Source organism: Schistocerca cancellata, chromosome 7 (assembly GCF_023864275.1).
Source record: "Schistocerca cancellata isolate TAMUIC-IGC-003103 chromosome 7, iqSchCanc2.1, whole genome shotgun sequence".
In the NCBI taxonomy this organism is placed as follows: Eukaryota; Metazoa; Arthropoda; class Insecta; order Orthoptera; family Acrididae; genus Schistocerca; species Schistocerca cancellata.
In genome coordinates, this window is record NC_064632.1 from 499,083,784 (window position 1) to 499,102,790 (window position 19,007).

Genomic DNA, 19,007 nt, shown 5'->3' on the forward strand with positions numbered 1-19,007 from the left:
ATATATGTAAGGAGGGGCAGTAAAACGCGAAGACTAAACATGAATCCAGCAGCGACTCAGCAGCTATGCATGAATGGCAGTAGCAGTCAGCGCGGAGCAGGGTATTCCTGTCGTTTCTTCTTCGTATTTTACTGTCCCTGCTAATATATATCGATAAAACGAACATCGCACTGGACTAATCTGGGAGCACTCTGTCGTACGAGCGCGTAAAATTCCGCTTTAAAAATCATTTTGTTTGTAACGTCGAACAAACCGACGCTTTCCTAGTTACTTGGTCTTGCATGAAACACTTGCTGATCACTATTTGTACGGGCTGACTCGAGCTGCACAACGCGAAAAAGAAACTGAAAATGACTGGGGAAACACCAGAGAAAATGCCCTGATGACTATTAGGACAGACACGCTGTATACCGTTGTCGCAGTAGTTCTGTATATCTTGTTACGGTAGTCTACAAGTGAGATTCACGCCTTAATAGATGGGGTGTTCATCGAAAAGTTGATATTTCAAATACATTTCTAGTAACTAGGAGAATATTTCATACCGAAATCAGTAGCGGCTCGTAACAACGCATTAACAAATACGTCACAAACGGCTCATTTTGAACTCTTGTCTCCTGGAAAGTTTTGCTCTTGTTACCGCGCACTTTCACTACTGCCAGTTAGCGCTATTAACTATATTCACCCTAGCCTGATGTGTCATGTTCCATGTTTCACAAAATGTTATGTGGGACAGACGCTCTTCTTCCAGGAAAACATCTTAAACACGTTCTTAGTTCGTGAATAATGTAGATGAAGCGATGAATGATTAATTTTAAAAATCTGACATATTTTCAAAACGGAGGTATGCGACCTTTTACATATTTCTGTAACAATAATTCATTTCGCCCAACATTGCTTAAACACATAGTGAAACTTCCTGGCAGATTAAAAATGTGTGCCGGACCGAGACTCGAACTCGGGACCATTGTCTAGTCAAAGGTCCCGAGTTCGAGTCTCGGTCCGGCATACTCCGCTGTAGAGTGAAAATTTCATTCTAAACACATTGTTTACATCACCGGTTTCAGAACTCGCTTGCGATCTTCAGAAATGATTCGTCCGCTAACAACTTCGATAAGACATATACGAATACCAGCTAAGTGTTTTGAACATCATGAAATCTCATAAAATACACACGTTTCTCTTGACGGGACGTCCACAACTGTTATGCATCATCAGTGATAAAAGCCACTACAGATGTAAAAATTATTTCTTTCCAAAAAGGAAAAAGCAGAACCCGGTTTCGATTTCTGATCTCTGTCCCATCTTCAGGGGCATCTGTAAAATTTTACATCGATAATAGCACCTATCCAAACATTGTTAAGATAAGAAATGCTAAACACAACCGACAGGAATTCATTAGAAAAACCCTGTATGTACTTTAATATGCGAGTCCATAAAATGATGCGGCCTACCCAACCACCAGACCTGTATCAAGCACTGGTGACTCGAAAACTTCACTTAGGGGGCTTACATTGCGTTTTCACACATGCCTGCAGGTGTACAGTCTATATACCCATCACTTGCTCGCTTCAGTGTTCGAAAGAGCGCCTATCTATCTACATGCGGATACATGTGTGGCACGCCTTTATGCCCGCACCTTTGTTCGTTTCCTATGGGAATTTTTGAGGTCGGGCCGTTAATATAATTGATTCTGGTAGGACTAGGATAGAAGAGGATATCCTGCTTATCCCATGTACCTCAGACACGCTATTTCAACACACTTTAAGCACAGTTATGCATCATCTTATGGACTAACATTTTAAGAAACATACGGGGGTCTTTCTAACGAATTCCTGTCGGTTCTGGTTAGCTTTTCTTATGTTAAATGCGGATAGTTTCTATTATCCTTTTAAAATTTGCAGGTGCACCTGAAAATGCGGCAAAGGTCCTGAAACAAGGTTGTCGTTTCCTTTCTGGAAATAAATAATTTTTGCAACTGAACAGATTTCACAATTTACGCCTATAAAATACGCCAATAAATACACCGAATCGTCGCATATTAAGGAACCGTATTCATGATTTTCAGAATGCTTGCGTGCAATTGTCATATGAAAGAAGATGCACTCCGTCTTGAGGCCGTAAGTGGCCCATCGGGACCATCCGACCGCCGTATCATCCGCAGCTGAGGATGCGGACAGAAGGGATGTGTGGTCAGCACACCGCTCTCCCGGTCGTTTTGATGGTTTTCTGTGACCGGAGGCGTTACTATTCGGTCGAGTAGCTCCTCAATTGGCATCACGAGGCTGAGTGCAACCCGAAAAATGGCAACAGCACATGGCGGCCCGGATGGTCACCCACCCAAATGCGGGCCACACCCGACAGCGCTTAACTTGGGTGATCTGACGGGAACCGGTGTAGCCACTGCCCTCAATTGTCATATGCCATAACAAATGTTTTAGCGGATTAATCACATATGAATGTGGCATTGAAGTGCTGAAACGGTTAATGTTAACACTGTAATTTTAAATGATCTTGTGCGTAATAAATTATTGTTATATGATGGATCATGTTTTGTACACATTCCACAGACGTCACTTGAATTAAGAACAATGCACATCGCAACTACGACTCGTAACAGTATTACCGAAGCCCTGTTACAAAAATACTTGTCGCAGAAAATACATGTCTTAAAGGGTTTCCCTCATGACCACAACATACTTTAATCGCGGTAGCCAGGGTTCTCGTGCCCGGCAGGAGCGCTAAGCGGCTGCAACAGGTCTTTGGTCGGAAGGCCAATCCGGCGAGGGGGCAGTAGCAGGCTGGTGGAACGGCAGCTGAAGAGGCGAAGCCTGCTGGCCGCGGGGGCGGACGGCGACTGCTGCTGCTGCTGCTGCTGCTGCTGTGGTTGGAGGCCAGACGTCCAGGAGGCGGTGGCGTCGGCGCCGCTGCCGGCGAACGAGCCCGAGTATATGACTGACGGCGCCCCGGGGGCGGCGCCGCCGGCGTCGGCCATGCGGTGGTGCCGCAGGCGCCACGGCGCGGACAGGAAGGACTGCAGCAGCGCCTCGCCGCCGCCCCCGCCGCCCCCGGCGCCGCCCCCGCCGCCCCCGGCGCCGCCGCCCAGCAGGCAGGCGGCCAGGCCGCGCAGGTAGCGCGCCGAGGCGAGCAGCAGCGCGCCCACCGCGGCCACGGCGCACGCGCCCCCCAGCACGCAGTACGCGGCCAGCTCGCCGTCCGTGTATCGCTCCGCCGCCTCCAGGTCCTCCGCGTCTCCCTCTTCCTCCTGGCCGCCGGTGCCGCCGTCTCGCGAGGACTTCCGGGAACGCAGCGGCAACATCCGCACCTGCAACCGAGTTCTCCGTAGTGGCGAGCGGCGACTCGACCCGCAACAGCAACGATGAACACCTTTTATTGACATTCATTTCTTACAGATGTAAGACGTGTATATTTCTATTGTCTATTGCAAACCACAATTTATGAAACATGTTTATATTTTATTAATAGGATTAAGTAGGAATAATTAATATTTGTTGTTTTTGTTATGGTCTTCAGTCATGAGAGAGGTTTGATGCAGCTCTCCATGCTACTCTATCCTGTGCAAACTTCTTCATCTCCCAGTACCTACTGCAACCTACATCCTTCTGAATCTGCTTGGTGTATTCATCTCTTGGTCTCCCTCTACGATTTATACACTCCACGCTGCCCTCCAATGCTAAACTAGTGATCCCTTGATGCCTCAGAACATGTCCTACCAATCGATCCCTTCTTCTAGTCAAGTTGTGCCACAAACTCCTCTTCTCCCCAATCCTATTCAATACCTCCTCATTACCAGAATGAGATTTTCACTCTGCTGCGGGTGTCTGAGGATTCTGGAAACATCCCCCAGGCTGTGGCTAAGCCATGTCTCCGCAATATCCTTTCTTTCAGGAGTGCTAGTTCTGCATGGTACGCAGGAGAGCTTCTGTAAAGTTTGGAAGGTAGGAGACGAGGTACTGGCAGAAGTAAAGCTGTGAGTACCGGCCGTGAGTCGTGCTTCCGTAGCTCAGATGGTAGAGCACTTGCCCGCGAAAGGCAAAGGTCCCGAGTTCGAGTCTCGGTCGGGCACACAGTTTTAATCTGCCAGGAAGTTTCACCTCCTCATTAGTTACGTGATCTACCCATCTAATCTTCAGCATTCTTCTGTAGCACCACATTTCGAAAGCTTCTATTCTCTTCGTCTCGAAACTATTTATCGTCCATGTTTCACTTCCATACATGGCTACACTCCATACAAATACTTTCAGAAATGACTTCCTGACACTTAAATCTATACTCGATGTTAACAAATTTCTCTTCTTCAGAAACGCTTTCCTTGCCATTCCCAATCTACATTTTATATTCTCTCTACTTCGACCATCATCAGTTATTTTACACCCCAAACAGCAAAACTCCTTTTCTACTTTAAGTGTCTCATTTCTTAATCTCATACCCTCAGTATCTCCCGACTTAATTCGACTACATTCCATTATCCTCGTTTTGCTTTTGTTGATGTTCACCTTATATCCTCCTTTCAAGACGCTATCCATTCCGTTCAACGCTCTTCCAAGTCCTTTGCTGTCTCCGACAGAATTACAATGTCATCGGCGAACCTCAAGGTTTTTATTTCTTCTCCGTGGATTTTAATACCAACTCCGAATTTTTCTTTTGTTTCCTTCACTGTTTGCTCAATATACAGATTGAATACCATCGGGGAGAGGCTACAACCTTGTCTCACGCCCTTCCCAACCACTGCTTCCGACCATGCCCCTCAACTCTTATAACTACCATTTGGTTTCTGTACAAATTGTAAATAGCCTTTCGTTCTATGTACACTCCTGGAAATGGAAAAAAGAACACATTTACACCGGTGTGTCAGACCCACCATACTTGCTCCGGACACTGCGAGAGGGCTGTACAAGCAATGATCACACGCACGGCACAGCGGACATACCAGGAACCGCGGTGTTGGCCGTCGAATGGCGCTAGCTGCGCAGCATTTGTGCACCGCCGCCGTCAGTGTCAGCCAGTTTGCCGTGGCATACGGAGCTCCATCGCAGTCTTTAACACTGGTAGCATGCCGCGACAGCGTGGACGTGAACCGTATGTGCAGTTGACGGACTTTGAGCGAGGGCGTATAGTGGGCATGCGGGAGGCCGGGTGGACGTACCGCCGAATTGCTCAACACGTGGGGCGTGAGGTCTCCACAGTACATCGATGTTGTCGTCAGTGGTCGGCGGAAGGTGCACGTGCCCGTCGACCTTGGACCGGACCGCAGCGACGCACGGATGCACGCTATGACCGTAGGATCCTACGCAGTGCCGTAGGGGACCGCACCGCCACTTCCCAGCAAATTAGGGACACTGTTGCTCCTGGGGTATCGGCGAGGACCATTCGCAACCGTCTCCATGAAGCTGGGCTACGGTCCCGCACACCGTTAGGCCGTCTTCCGGTCACGCCCCAACATCGTGCAGCCCGCCTCCAGTGGTGTCGCGACAGGCGTGAATGGAGGGACGAATGGAGACGTGTCGTCTTCAGCGATGAGAGTCGCTTCTGCCTTGGTGCCAATGATGGTCGTATGCGTGTTTGGCGCCTTGCAGGTGAGCGCCACAATCAGGACTGCATACGACCGAGGCACACAGGGCCAACACCCGGCATCATGGTGTGGGGAGCGATCTCCTACACTGGCCGTACACCACTGGTGATCGTCGAGGGGACACTGAATAGTGCACGGTACATCCAAACCGTCATCGAACCCATCGTTCTACCATTCCTAGACCGGCAAGGGAACGTGCTGTTCCAACAGGGCAATGCACGTCCGCATGTATCCCGTGCCACCCAACGTGCTCTAGAAGGTGTAAGTCAACTACCCTGGCCAGCAATATCTCCGGATCTGTCCCCCATTGAGCATGTTTGGGACTGGATGAAGCGTCGTCTCACGTGGTCTGCACGTCCAGCACGAACGCTGGTCCAGCTGAGGCGCCAGATGGATATGGCATGGCAAGCCGTTCCACAGGACTACATCCAGCATCTCTACGATCGTCTCCATGGGAGAATAGCAGCCTGCATTGCTGCGAAAGGTGGATATACACTGTACTAGTGCCGACATTGTGCATACTCTGTTGCCTGTGTCTATGTGCCTGTGGTTCTGTCAGTGTGATCATGTGATGTGTATGACCCCAGGAATGTGTCAATAAAGTTTCCCCTTCCTGGGACAATGAATTCATGGTGTTCTTATTTCAATTTCCAGGAGTGTATTTTACCCCTGCCACCTTCAGAATCTGAAAGAGAGAATTTCACTCAACACTGACAAAAGCTTTCTCTAAGTGTACAAATGCTAGAAACGTAGGTTTGCCTTTCCTTAATCTAACTTCCAAGATAAGTCGTAGGGTCAGTTTTGCTCACGTGTTCCCATATTTCTACGGAATCCAAACTGATCTTCCCCGAGGTCGGCTTCTACTAGTTTTTCCATTCGTCTCTAAGGAATTCGCGTTAGTATTTTGCAGCCGTGACTTATTAAACTGATAGTTCAAATAATTAATATTTGTCATGTTGGAAATAACTGTGGTAGCAGGGAACGTCTGCACCAAAGAATTGTTGACAAGAGAGACCGCAAATTGATATAATTTTAAAAAGGGCGGGAGAGACCGCGTATGGATACATTTTAAGAAAAGCGCTGGAAAGACCGCGGATTGATACATTTTGTAATCGTAGCAGGGATTGTCTGCTCCAGAAAGCATTGTTGGCAGGAGAGACCGCACTTTAGCGTTCGTAGCAGTCAGTAGTAAGCGAGATGTGAAGCGAGTCGGTAGCAGGTTGAGAGGAGTAGTGTGCCTGCCAGCCACCAGCTATCATTTACAAGAGATTATAAACGGATGTACAGAGAGAAAATTGAGAATGCGCTAGGTGACGATCAGTTTGGCTTTAGGAAAAGTAAAGGGACGAGAGAGGCAATTCTGACGTTACGGCTAATAATGGAAGCAAGACTAAAGAAAAATCAAGACACTTTCATAGGATTTGTCGACCTGGAAAAAGCGTTCGACAATATAAAATGGTGCAAGCTGTTCGAGATTCTGAAAAAAGTAGGGGTAAGCTATAGGGAGAGACGGGTCATATACAATATGTACAACAACCAAGAGGAAATAATAAGAGTGGACGATCAAGAACAAAGTGCTCGTACTAAGAAGGTTGTAAGATAAGGCTGTAGCCTTTCGCCCCTACTCTTCAATCTGTACATCGAGGAAGCAATGATGGAAATAAAAGAAAGCTTCAGGAGTGGAATGAAAATACATGGTGAAAGGATATCAATGATACGATTCGCTGATGACATTGCTATCCTGAGTGAAAGTGAAAAAGAATTAAATTATCTGCTGAACGGAATGAACAGTCTAATGAGTACACAGTATGGTTTGAGAGTAAAACGGAGAAAGACGAAGGTAATGAGAAGTAGTAGAAATGAGAACAGCGAGAAACTTAACATCAGGATTGATGGTCACGAAGTCAATGAAGTTAAGGAATTCTGCTACCTAGGCAGTAAAATAACCAATGACGGACGGAGCAAGGAGGACATCAAAAGCAGACTCGCTATGGCAAAAAAGGCATTTCTGGCCAAGAGAAGTCTACTAATATCAAATACCGGCCTTAATTTGAGGAAGAAATTTCTGAGGATGTACGTCTGGAGTACAGCATTGTATGGTAGTGAAACATGGACTGTGGGAAAACCGGAACAGAAGAGAATCGAAGCATTTGAGATGTGGTGCTATAGACGAATGTTGAAATTTAGGTGGACTGATAAGGTAAGGAATGAAGAGGTTCTACACAGAATCGGAGAGGAAAGGAATATGTCGAAAACACTGATAAGGAGAAGGGCCAGGATGATAGGACATCTGCTAAGACATGAGGGAATGACTTCCATGGTACTAGAGGGAGCTGTAGAGGGCTAAAACTGTAGAGGAAGACAGAGATTGGAATACGTGAAGCAAATAAATGAGGACGTAGGTTGCAAGTGGTACTCTGAGATGAAGAGGTTAGCATAGGAAAGGAATTCGACCAGTCAGTAGACTGATGAAAAAAAAAAAAAAAAAAAAAAAAAAAAAAAAAAAAAAAAAAAACAGAGACATCAACTAACCATTACATCTAATATTATTGAATTATTTTCTAAGATTATTTCAAAAAGTAATTCCCATTTGAACGTTTGTAAAATCATTTCATTCAGAATATAATTAACTTTTGCCAGCAATATTGCATTTCTAATTATAATCCATCCCAAAAACCATCAATGTAAAACTTTGCAAAATCTTATTGTTATCAAGAAAAAGTTTAACTATGAATTACGTAACTTCAGTAAAATTAATTAAAGAATAACGTCAGCTTTGCTGTTAAAGAAAAACGTCAGCTTTGGTAATAAATACAGCCACTTATTATGAAAGCCCACTAGCAGCTAATAGAGTATAGTAAAACAGAGTAAGTATATTCAAGACTCAGTTCGATGTAGCAGTCAGTCGGTGATCCAGTAACAGTAAAAAAGGTAAGGAACAGTTTTGGGTTATTGCAGATAACGACTGAGGGCCACGACGACGACACATCCTATGGTTCGTCTAAATAATCAAAAAATCACTTTTAATAAGCAGCAATTAAATTTGTATGCGAAGATAAAGAGAATAAATTTCAAAGGGAACATTTCATTTGTTATTATTAAGCAAGAGATAGAAATCGTAAGGAAAGGTTTCATAGTTTACTGTAAAAGGGAAGGTTATCATTAACAAAACAGGTATAGAGGAGACGGGAAGGTTTCAAAGATAATTCCATTTTCCAACTCTACTGTTACACTCTGGTCACTCGCGTTAATGTGACTACCACTCAAAAGTCTTATCAACCAACTTCTGCTGCGCGGACCGCTGCGAGGCGTGCGAGGACGGAAGTGAGGTTCTGAAAGTTGCCGACAGCGACGAGGAGCCTTGCCAACTGCAGAGCTGTGACCAGTTTCTCGGTCGAGGATCTGTGGCGCGGAGAGTCTGGTGGTCAGGGGAATCGGTAAACTTAACCTGGTGCTCTTCGAAACATGCATGTTGTAACATCCACGAGATAAATTTTAGCTACAGTGCGACGAGAGGAAATTATGCCTCTAGCAGTTATAAACATTATCTAACGATGGTAAATGTTAATTACGCTACTTGCCATTACAATTGCTACACCAGGAAGATGACATGCTACAGACGCGAAATTTAACCTACAGGTAGAAGATGCTGTGATATGCAAATGATTAGATTTTCAGAGCATTCACACAAGGTTGGTGCCGGTGGCGAGACCTACAACGTGCAGACATGAGGAAAGTTTCCAATCGATTTCTCATACACAAACAGCAGTTGACCGGCGTTGGCTGGTGAAAGGTTGCTGTGATGCCTCGTGTAAGGAGGAGACAGGTGTACCATCACCTTTCCTACTTTGATAAAGGTCGGAATGTAGCCTATTGCGATTGCAGTTTACCGTATGGCGACATTGCTGCTCGCGTTGGTCGAGATCCAATGACTGTTAGCAAAATATGGAATCGGTGGATTCAGGAGGGTAATACGGAACGCCGTGTCGGATCATAACGGCCTCGTATCACTAGCAGTCGAGATGACAGGGATCTTATCTGCATGGCTGTAACGGATCGTGCAGCCACGTCTCGATCCCTGAGTCAACAGGTGGGGACGTTTGCAAGACAACAACAATCTGCTCGAACAGTCCGACGACTTTTGCAGCAGCATTGACTATCAGCTCGGAGACCATGGCTGCGGTTACCCTTGATGCTGCATCACAGAGAGGAACACCTGCGATCGTGTACTCAACGACGAACCCGGGTGCACGAATGGCAAAACGTCATTTTTTCGGATGACTCCAGGTTCCGTTTACAGCATCATGATGGTCGCATCCGTGTTTGGCGACATCGCGGTGAATGCACATTGGAAGCGTGTATTCGTCATCGCCATACTGGCGTATCAACCGGCGTGATGGTATGGGCTGCCATTGGTTACACGTCTCGGTCACCTCTTGTTCGCATTGACGGCACTTTACACAGTGGACGTTACATTTCAGATGTGTTACGACCCGTGGCTCAACCCTTCATTCGATCCCTGCCAAAGCCTACATTTCAGCAGGATAATGCCAGACCGCATGTTGCAGGTCCTGTACGGGTGTTTCTGGATACAGAAAATGTTCGACTGCTGCCCTGGCCAGAACATTCTCCAGATCTCTCACCAACTGTAAACGTCTGGTCAATGGTGGCCGACCAACTGGCTCGTCACAATACGCCAGTCACTACCCTTGATGAACTGTGGTATCGTGTTGAAGCTGCATGGGCAGCTGTACTTGTACACGCCATCCAAGCTCTGTTTGACTCAATGCCCAGGCGTATCAAGGTCGTTATTACGGCCAGAGTTGGTTGTTCTGGGTACTGATTTCTCAGGATCTATGCACCCAAACTGCGTGAAAATGTAATCACAAGTCAGTTCTAATATAATATATATTTGTCGAGTGAATACCAGTTTATCATCTGCATTTCTTCTTGGTGTAGCAGTTGTAGGGCCAGTAGAGTATTTTTACAATATTTTGTGATGTAATTGGACATATCTATGTGTATCATAAAGAGACAATGATAACTGTAAATTCCTTTTGTGATCTGCGTTTGTCTTCCGTTGTTTTTACCTTTTGTTGGTCGGCTTTTTTAGGATCAGGAGGCAAGATTTTTAATTATTACTTGAGAATAGAGTTCATTATTATTATAAATATGAGTGAATAATTATTTGTAAATTTAATTCCTCTCTCAGTAAGCATTATCTGTATTAATTATTTCTTTCCGCTGCAAGGAGCACAGCCGTTGATGATAGCGATTTGTTTCGCGTTATCTGTCTATGTTTTCCTTAGAAAAAAGTCAAATGTTTGCTTGATGAAGTCAAAATAGTGCACCATATGAAAGTAAAGTTTAATAAACATTTCAAAAACTTATACTATTTGCTCTAACAATAGAAAGTCTCTATCAATTGTCTGCCGCAATCTTAACAATTATCTCAGCGGCAAATACAAATTACGCAACTCTGCAGATATAAATGCCGAAGGTAATAAAAATGTGTAAAAATAAATGTGCATCGGTGGTCCCGAACTCATTTTAATGAAAGTAATTCGAATCAGATTGGTTCTTTAAAAACAGTGCTCACAGCACGATCGTTATAACAAACTTTTCTAGCTGATGTATGGAGCGGAAATTAAGCCCGAGTTGCGAAGAATGTTGTTTCAGGTAACATATGTCAATGTTGTGCGCGGCTGATATTTGGTGGTTTTAATGATCATTTTGCTGAAGATAACTGTTGCCATAATAATCAATAGTTGCATAGAATCTGTTGTATGAACTGTGATTTAGTGACACTTACACAAGTTACAGACAACACTTTAACACGACGTTAACTTGGAGTTCTTTAGCAACTTGACCAAATCTTTAGCCGGGGGAAAAATTATTTAGTAATTACTCAATGTAATGAAATAAGGTTATTATTTTCATTTGCAAATTAATAAAATACCAAACCACCGAATAACACAGCGAACGCCACAATGTACACTGCGAACTGGATGACACGTTTTACTGTCTTGCTTATAGATGTCAACGTGCTAAGGACCAACAAACTGCATGTGGATGTTGTTGTTGTGTGAGTTGCGCTGGCCCTGGCTTATGCGTTGGTTTAAACCTTGGCTGTTACTCTGCGTTTGGTTTCCCGCGGTTATTGCGGTTATGCCGTGGTTCTTCCTCTTTCTACGTGTGGCAGCAGCGGTGTGTAACGATATTCGCACCTTGTTCTGTCTTCCCAACTGCGCAACGCTACGAGCTGTTCACATCCAGCTGCCCAACACTACAATGGTAGACAACAATGCAAACTAGCCACAGACTGCACACAGCACAGCCAGTGATTTTCATACAGAGCGCTACGTAACGTTGCCAATAAGAAAACATAAACAGCCTACTTACAACACATTTGAACATTTTTTGGGTCTGGTGCTTATAGTTTCTGGCTAGCCGGTGTGCGGCAGTCGATCGGTTGGTGTGGATCAGGTAGGAAATCTCCGCACAGCGCTGTAGGCCGGGCCCCCTGGCGGTCTGTACGCAGTGTCAGAGTGTGTGGGAGCTGTTCCGGTTACTACGAGGTTCGTAGCTCACCTACCCAGGACATCTAAGTCGAGTGGTGATTTAATTGCCGAAGCCAATCTGTTCACATTGTGCCGTTGGTTTCCATGGTTGGCTGCTGGGGGTATTCCCCTTGAGCAACAGCGAGTGTTCGAGTTGGCGAAAGTTTGGCCACCATCCGGTGGAGTTTAAATGTATTTTGGTTATTTGAAGTCCAAGTGCACCGGCGGAATTTTCTGCCTTGTGGCCGTTAGCGTTCCGGTTACCTGTCCTTGGGCTGACGTAAAATTCAGGCAGTGTCCTTTCCTCACCGTGTTGTCGCTGTCCAACACGTGTGTGTAGCTTTGACAGCTTATGTATACATGGTTGTGGGAGGCTACGTCTTTTACGTTTTGGCTTTGGAGTTCCTTGTGTACTGGTCGAGTGGAAACCAAGTCGTCTTCTCGGGGGGTCCGTTGACTGTCTCTTGGTTGGGTTGCCGGTGGATCGGATATAGTTGGGCCGACTACCTGTCTCCCCTAAGCGAACTTTAATGGTTCAAAGGGTTCAAATGGCTCTGAGCACTATGGGACTCAACATCTTAGGTCATAAGTCCCCTAGAACTTAGAACTACTTAAACCTAACTAACCTAAGGACATCACACACACCCATGCCCGAGGCAGGATTCGAACCTGCGACCGTAGCAGTCCCGCGGTTCCGGACTGCAGCGCCAGAACCGCTAGACAACCGCGGCCGGCAAGCGAACTTTAATATTTCAAGTGCAGACCGACCCCCGGAAACTTCTGAACGCCGCTGGCTGTACTGCCTTTTCTTATTGGTGTTTGACTGTGTATTTTCATGGCTCATAGCCGATCGTTTGAATTTGTATGCTTTTAGTTGGCTTTTAAATAACGGTTCTTCAGCCGTTTTTAACTGAAATTTCCTTATATGTCAAGTCTTGCATTGTTTAGGCCTTCAGCCTCATTTAAAATATTTTTGGATAAAGCTTTGGGCCTTCTGGCTTTTGAAAATTTATTGTAGTAGTGTTTTTCAGTCATGGGCCTTCAGCTGCCTTAAAATTAAAATTCCTTACTTGTTAAGTCTTAGATTGATTGGGCCTTCAGCCTCATTTAAATTTTTTTTTTTCTGGATAAAGCTTTGGGCCTTCTGCCTTTTGAAAATTTATTGTAGTAGTGTTTTTCAATCATAGGCCTTCAGCCGTCTCAAAATTTAAATTCCTTAACTGTTAAATCTTGCACTGCTTGGGCCTTCAGACTCATTTAAAAAAATTATTTAAGGGTAAAGCCTTGGGCTTTCTGCCTGGTAAAAATTTATTGTAGTTGTGTTTTGAATCATGGGCCTTCAGCCGTTTTAAGAGTAAAATTCCTTATTGTTAAGTCTTAGATTGCTTGGGCCTTCAGCATCCTTTTTTAAAAATTATTTAAGGATAAAGCTTTGGGCCTTCTGCCTTTGAACATTTATTGTAGTTGTGTTTCTAAATCATGGGCCTTCAGCCGTTTTAAAATTAATATTAGTTACTTGCCAAATCTTACATTGTTTGGGCCTTCAACCTCATTTGAAATATCATTTAAGGATAAAACCTTGCGCTTTCTGTCTTTTGAAAATTTATTGTAGTTGTGTTAAATCATGGGCCTTCAGCCGTTTTAAAAATTGAAGAAGTTGTGCCCTTAAGCCATAAGATTGTGTAACATATTCAGTAGATAGTTAAGCTCGGAAATTTGCGCTGTAATGTTTGGGCAACTAAATAAAGTTATATGTGTTCGAGTGTAACTGACAGCCACTCATTTTTGGCCCCTTTCCACAATTCCAACTACCTGTTTTGCCCTGCGGATTTAACAAGGCGTTTGATTGTGCGGTTTGTGGGGCGCTCAACTGCGCCGTCATCAGCTCTCATACAAAATGTTCAAATGTGTGTGAAATCGTATGGGACTTAACTGCTAAGGTCATGAGTTCCTAAGCTTACACACTGCTTAACCTAAATTATCCTAAGGACAAACACACACACCCACGCCCGAGGGAGGACTCGAACCTCCGCCGTGACCGGCAGCACAGTCCATGACTACAATACCTTAGACCGCGCCCATCCAAATTCCCAACTTGTACACAGTCCAATCTAGCCACCTGGGCAGAGAAAATCCCCAACACGGCCGGGAATCGAACCCGCATCCCCGTGATTTAGAGGTACTCCTTGTAGAGGAGGATATGGTCCCCAAGGATGGACGCACACATGTGTTGATTCGACGTGCCTTCCAGATGTCGAGTTTACCCACAAAATGCCACGAGAACGTTCCCCAGACCATAACGCTCCCTCCTTCGGCCTGCATACTTCCGACGATTGTCGCAAGATGATTACTTTCAGACGTTTAAACGTACGCACCAAAGGTCAAGTATCTGGTGGAGGATGAAACGTCACCTGTCGCAACACTGTGGACATCCAGTAGCTTTTTCTTCCCTTTTCTTTTTTTTTCTCTTTTGAGTCGCCAGTCTTCTGACGCGTTTGATGTGGTCCACCACGAATTCCTCTCGTGTGCCAACCTCTCCATCTCAGAGTGGCACTTGCAACCTACGTCCTCAGCTATGTGTTCGATACATTCCGATCTGTCTTCATGTACAGTGTTTACCTCTATCCCCTCTCCTTGTCGGCGTTTTCCACATATTCCTTTTGTCGCCGATTCAGCGGACAACCTCGTCATTCCTTACCTTATCAGTGAACCTTACTTTCAATATTCTTCTGCAGCATCACATCTCAAGTGCTTCGATTCTCTTCTGTTCCAGTTTTCCCACAGTCCATGTTTCGCTACCGTACAAAGCTGTGCTCCAAATGTACATCCTCAGCCGGCCGGTGTGACCGAGCGGTTCTAGGCGCTTCAGTCCGGAACCCTGCTGCTGCTACGGTCGCAGGTTCGAATTCTGCCTCGGGCATGGATATGTTTGATGTACTTAGGTTAGTTACGTTTAAGTAGTTGTAAATCTAGGGGACTGATGATCTCAGATGTTACGTCCGATAGTGCTTAGAGCCATTTGAACCAATTTTTGTACATTCTCAGATATTTACCGTATTTATCGCTCAAATTAAAGCTTTGTTTGATACTAGTTGATAGCTCTATCGTCGTGATATTACACGATGCCTAGAAGTGTGCTTCTGTTCTTTAAGCATATAACAGATGCCGTAGAAGACTCGAGCAAAAACAGAGTTCATTTTTCATCGCTGACGATTATGGAACTTTGTTCTTGCTAGAGTCTACGCACATTTGTATACACCTCCCATGAGGAAATGGTATAAAGCTACGGCGATAGGAGTTGCAATTGGAAATTGCAGATGGCTTACATTGATCATGTGATATAAAAGGGCAGTTATTGTAAGACAGGTAAGGTGGAAAACGGAACTGCATTTTAATAAATTTGTGACTGTGACACCTGATATGAAAAAAGTTTATTATTTATTTATTGTAATCTCTTTCACGTATTCTATTCCGTGGGACTATGCGAGCCGACGAATGAATCAAAGGATAGATGAATAAACGGAATTTTGAGAGGACATACGAATAAATAACGTAGGCTCACTGCAGAGAAAAGTGTTCAGTTCGTAGGACCCACTCCTGTAAAGACAGAAAGAATGTGCCCGCCTTTTGCGCTACCGCAAGAAATCACCGACTCTCGCCACTAACAACAGCTATACGAAATATGGTTTCCATCTGATGATTGTTAACCATCGAGATGTCCAGTGGATGAAGTAAAATGTGACTGACGGAGAATTATATACCTCGTCACGCCATAAAATTTCGAGAACGAATTAATAACAGTAGTGAAAAGTTAAGATACTGATTTTAATGCTTCAGGTGTTCTATATAGACACGCAGCCCTCCCCAACCTTCTCCACACATACCCACATCTACCTGCACACCCACACCTACCTACAAAGCGCAGAACGCTTATACAGCCATATGAGACCGTGAGAAAAGCATTTCTTTGGGATACGGTTCAACTCGCGTGCTACATTTGCACCTTCTTTGGTCATGGAAAACATTAGAGACCCATTCTGCACATTGTCGCTTTATGGTAGGTTCGTGTTGATAACACCAAGTCTCGTCATCCATGATGATTTTTTTTCCAGAAAACTGTTGTCCGCGATTTTTATTTCAATCAAGTCCACGCGTCGTTGGTTTTTGTTTCTGAGTCAAGGTTTTGCGTGACAAATTTTTCACACACGTTTCTCTTCATTGAAACATTCTGGAGAATGTCTTGAACACGTGATTTAGTTATGTCCAGTTCGTTGCTCCATTGCGGTTACTGAGACAACAACTTTGAGGCACTATGGTCGCACGCACACTATTTAACACTACCTATTCACAACTGACTGGCTGGCCTTGGTGGCCGAGCATGGTTCTAGGCGCCTCAGTCTGGAACCGCGCGATCGCTAAAGTCGCAGGTTCGAATCCTGCCTCGGGCATGGATGTGTGCGACGTCCTTAGGTTAGTTAGGTTTAATTAGTTCTAATTTCTAGGCGACTGATGACCTCAGAAGTTAAGTCGCATAGTGCTCAGAGCCATTTGAACCATTTTTTGAACCACAACTGACTGGTCGAATACACATCTGGTGTTCACAGTCGTCAGTTTAGGTTGCCATCTTAATCACTGCGCTGACGTCGTCAATATGCCAGGAATAAAATCAGTCGCGAAACCTTTTGGACCTACGATGTATTTTTCCAGTCTGATATTATCCATTTAGCCACCGAACTACAGTACGATACGAACAGATAATTTCTAAAATTCGTATGCGTGCCCAAAAGTAATCTACACATGTAATGTTACAATATTAAAACAAAACGAGACAAATACAATTTGTTATTATTATTGAGCTTATCACTTAGAAACGGGCGAAATTTGAAATGAATACACAGAGATCATAAAGAACTTGATTTGGCTTAGCGAGCAGTATGAAAGGTGTAGGGGTATGAAACGTGAGGTAGACAGTAAAATAGGCTGCCAAATTTGAGGGTAGTTGGGTGCAGCAGTGTTTAGGGTTGAAGTACCGTACTTTGACGATAGATTATGGATTAGTCAGTAAGTATTTCAAAAATGTACCGCCAAATACGAATTAAGAGACATTTCCATTTTCCAGCTTAGGTGTAAGACGATCACAATAATTTATTTCACAGTATCGCGTGATTGCGGCCACGTGTCGTTTTCAAGTGCTTACTCATATCCTCTCAGTTTTACACAGTCGCCCTGTGTGAATGTATACAGTGTAAGTGAAACATGTACATTGTGTACATCCACACAGGGTAACCGTGTAAAATTACGTTTACACACGTGTGAGTACTTCAAACTGACACTTCGTCGAAATCACCCGGTCGTGTAAAATAAATAATTGAGATCGTCTTACAACCAAGATATTTTCGCTAGAAAGAACAGATACGCAATAGTTAGCATCCCACTTAGACAACGAATTAATATCATTTAGTTCCAGTCCGATGGATGTAGAAAAATTATGGGTAAAGCTTAAACTGACAATAATCTGCAAATTGGAGAACTACTTGCTGAGTATGTGGATTAAGAACAGAAAAGAGTCACCGTGGTTTAATAATAAAACCTGGTAAATGTTGAGGAAGCAGAGACTGTTGCACTCTCCGTTTAAAAAACAATGCGAATAAGACGACAAACAAAAGTTAGCAGAAATTCGTGCGTCCGTAAAAAGATCGATGCGCGAAGCGTACAACAACTACCACCGTCATATCTGAGAAAAAGGTCTTTCCGAGAACTCGAGGAAATACTGGCCCTACGTAAAATCCCTAAGCGGGTCGAAGGCTTCCATCCAGTCACTAGTCGACTAGTCAGTTGTGGTAAAAGAAGACAGCAAAAAAAGATGAAGTTTTAAATTTTGCGTTCAAGATACCGTAAGAATTCATTCACTTAGGAGGGCACTACAAAAATATCGTCGTTTGACGACACACAGTACCGTATGGCTGACAAAGTAATAGGCATTCCTGGCGTAAAGAAGCGACTGAAAGAGCTGAAAACAAGTAATTCGCCAGGTCCAAATGGAATACCAGTTCGGTTTTACAAAGAGTGCTCTACAACATTGGTTTCTTATTTAGCTTGCATTTGTCGTGAATCTCTCGCCCAGCATAAAGTCCCAAGAGGCTGAAAGTAAGCACAAGTGACTTCTGTGTATAAGAAGGATAAGAGAACGGCCCGCTATATCCGAAACATCGTTTTGCTGCAGAATTCTTGAACATGTTCTCAGTTCCAATATATGAAATTGAGACAGAAAAGGTCCTATCGACAAATAAGCTCGAATTTACAAAGCATCGCTCGTGTAAATCCCAGTTTGCCCTTTTGTCACATGATATACTGCGAACCATGGATGAAGGGCAATAGGCAGATTCCACATTCCTACATTTCGGGGAATCGTTTGACATGGTGCGCCGCTGTAGCCTGTTAACGAAGGTACGATCATATGGAAGAGGTTCCCACATATGTGAGTGGCTCCAAGACTTCTTAATGGAACGCGGTACGTTGTTCCCGAAAACTAGTGTCCATCAGAGAAAAGGGTGTTGTTATGAGTGCTCCAACGACATGTGATAGAACTATTCATACCATCTGTGGTGTCACCACCAGACACCACACTTGCTAGGTGGTAGCCTTTTAAATCGGCCGCGGTCCGCTAGTATACGACGGACGCGCGTGTCGCCACTGTCAGTGATTGCAGACAGAGCGCCGCCACACGGCAGGTCTAGACACACTTCCTAGCACTCGCCCCAGTTGTACAGCCGACTTTGCTAGCGATACTACACTGACAAATACGCTCTCATTTGCCGAGACGATAGTTAGCATAGCCTTCAGCTACGTCAATTGCT

At 44.5% G+C, this 19,007-nt stretch overlaps 1 protein-coding gene across 1 annotated transcript in view; it reads right to left on the reverse strand.

Moving 5' to 3' along the window:
- Positions 1-2,698: 2,698 nt before the first annotated feature.
- LOC126092849 (uncharacterized) overlaps positions 2,699-19,007 on the reverse strand; it is a 58,138-nt gene continuing 41,829 nt past the window's right edge. Inside the window, exon 4 of the mRNA XM_049908579.1 lies at positions 2,699-3,322. Within this exon, the coding sequence (XP_049764536.1) occupies positions 2,699-3,322 (624 nt within the window). The remainder of the gene's footprint in view (positions 3,323-19,007) is intronic.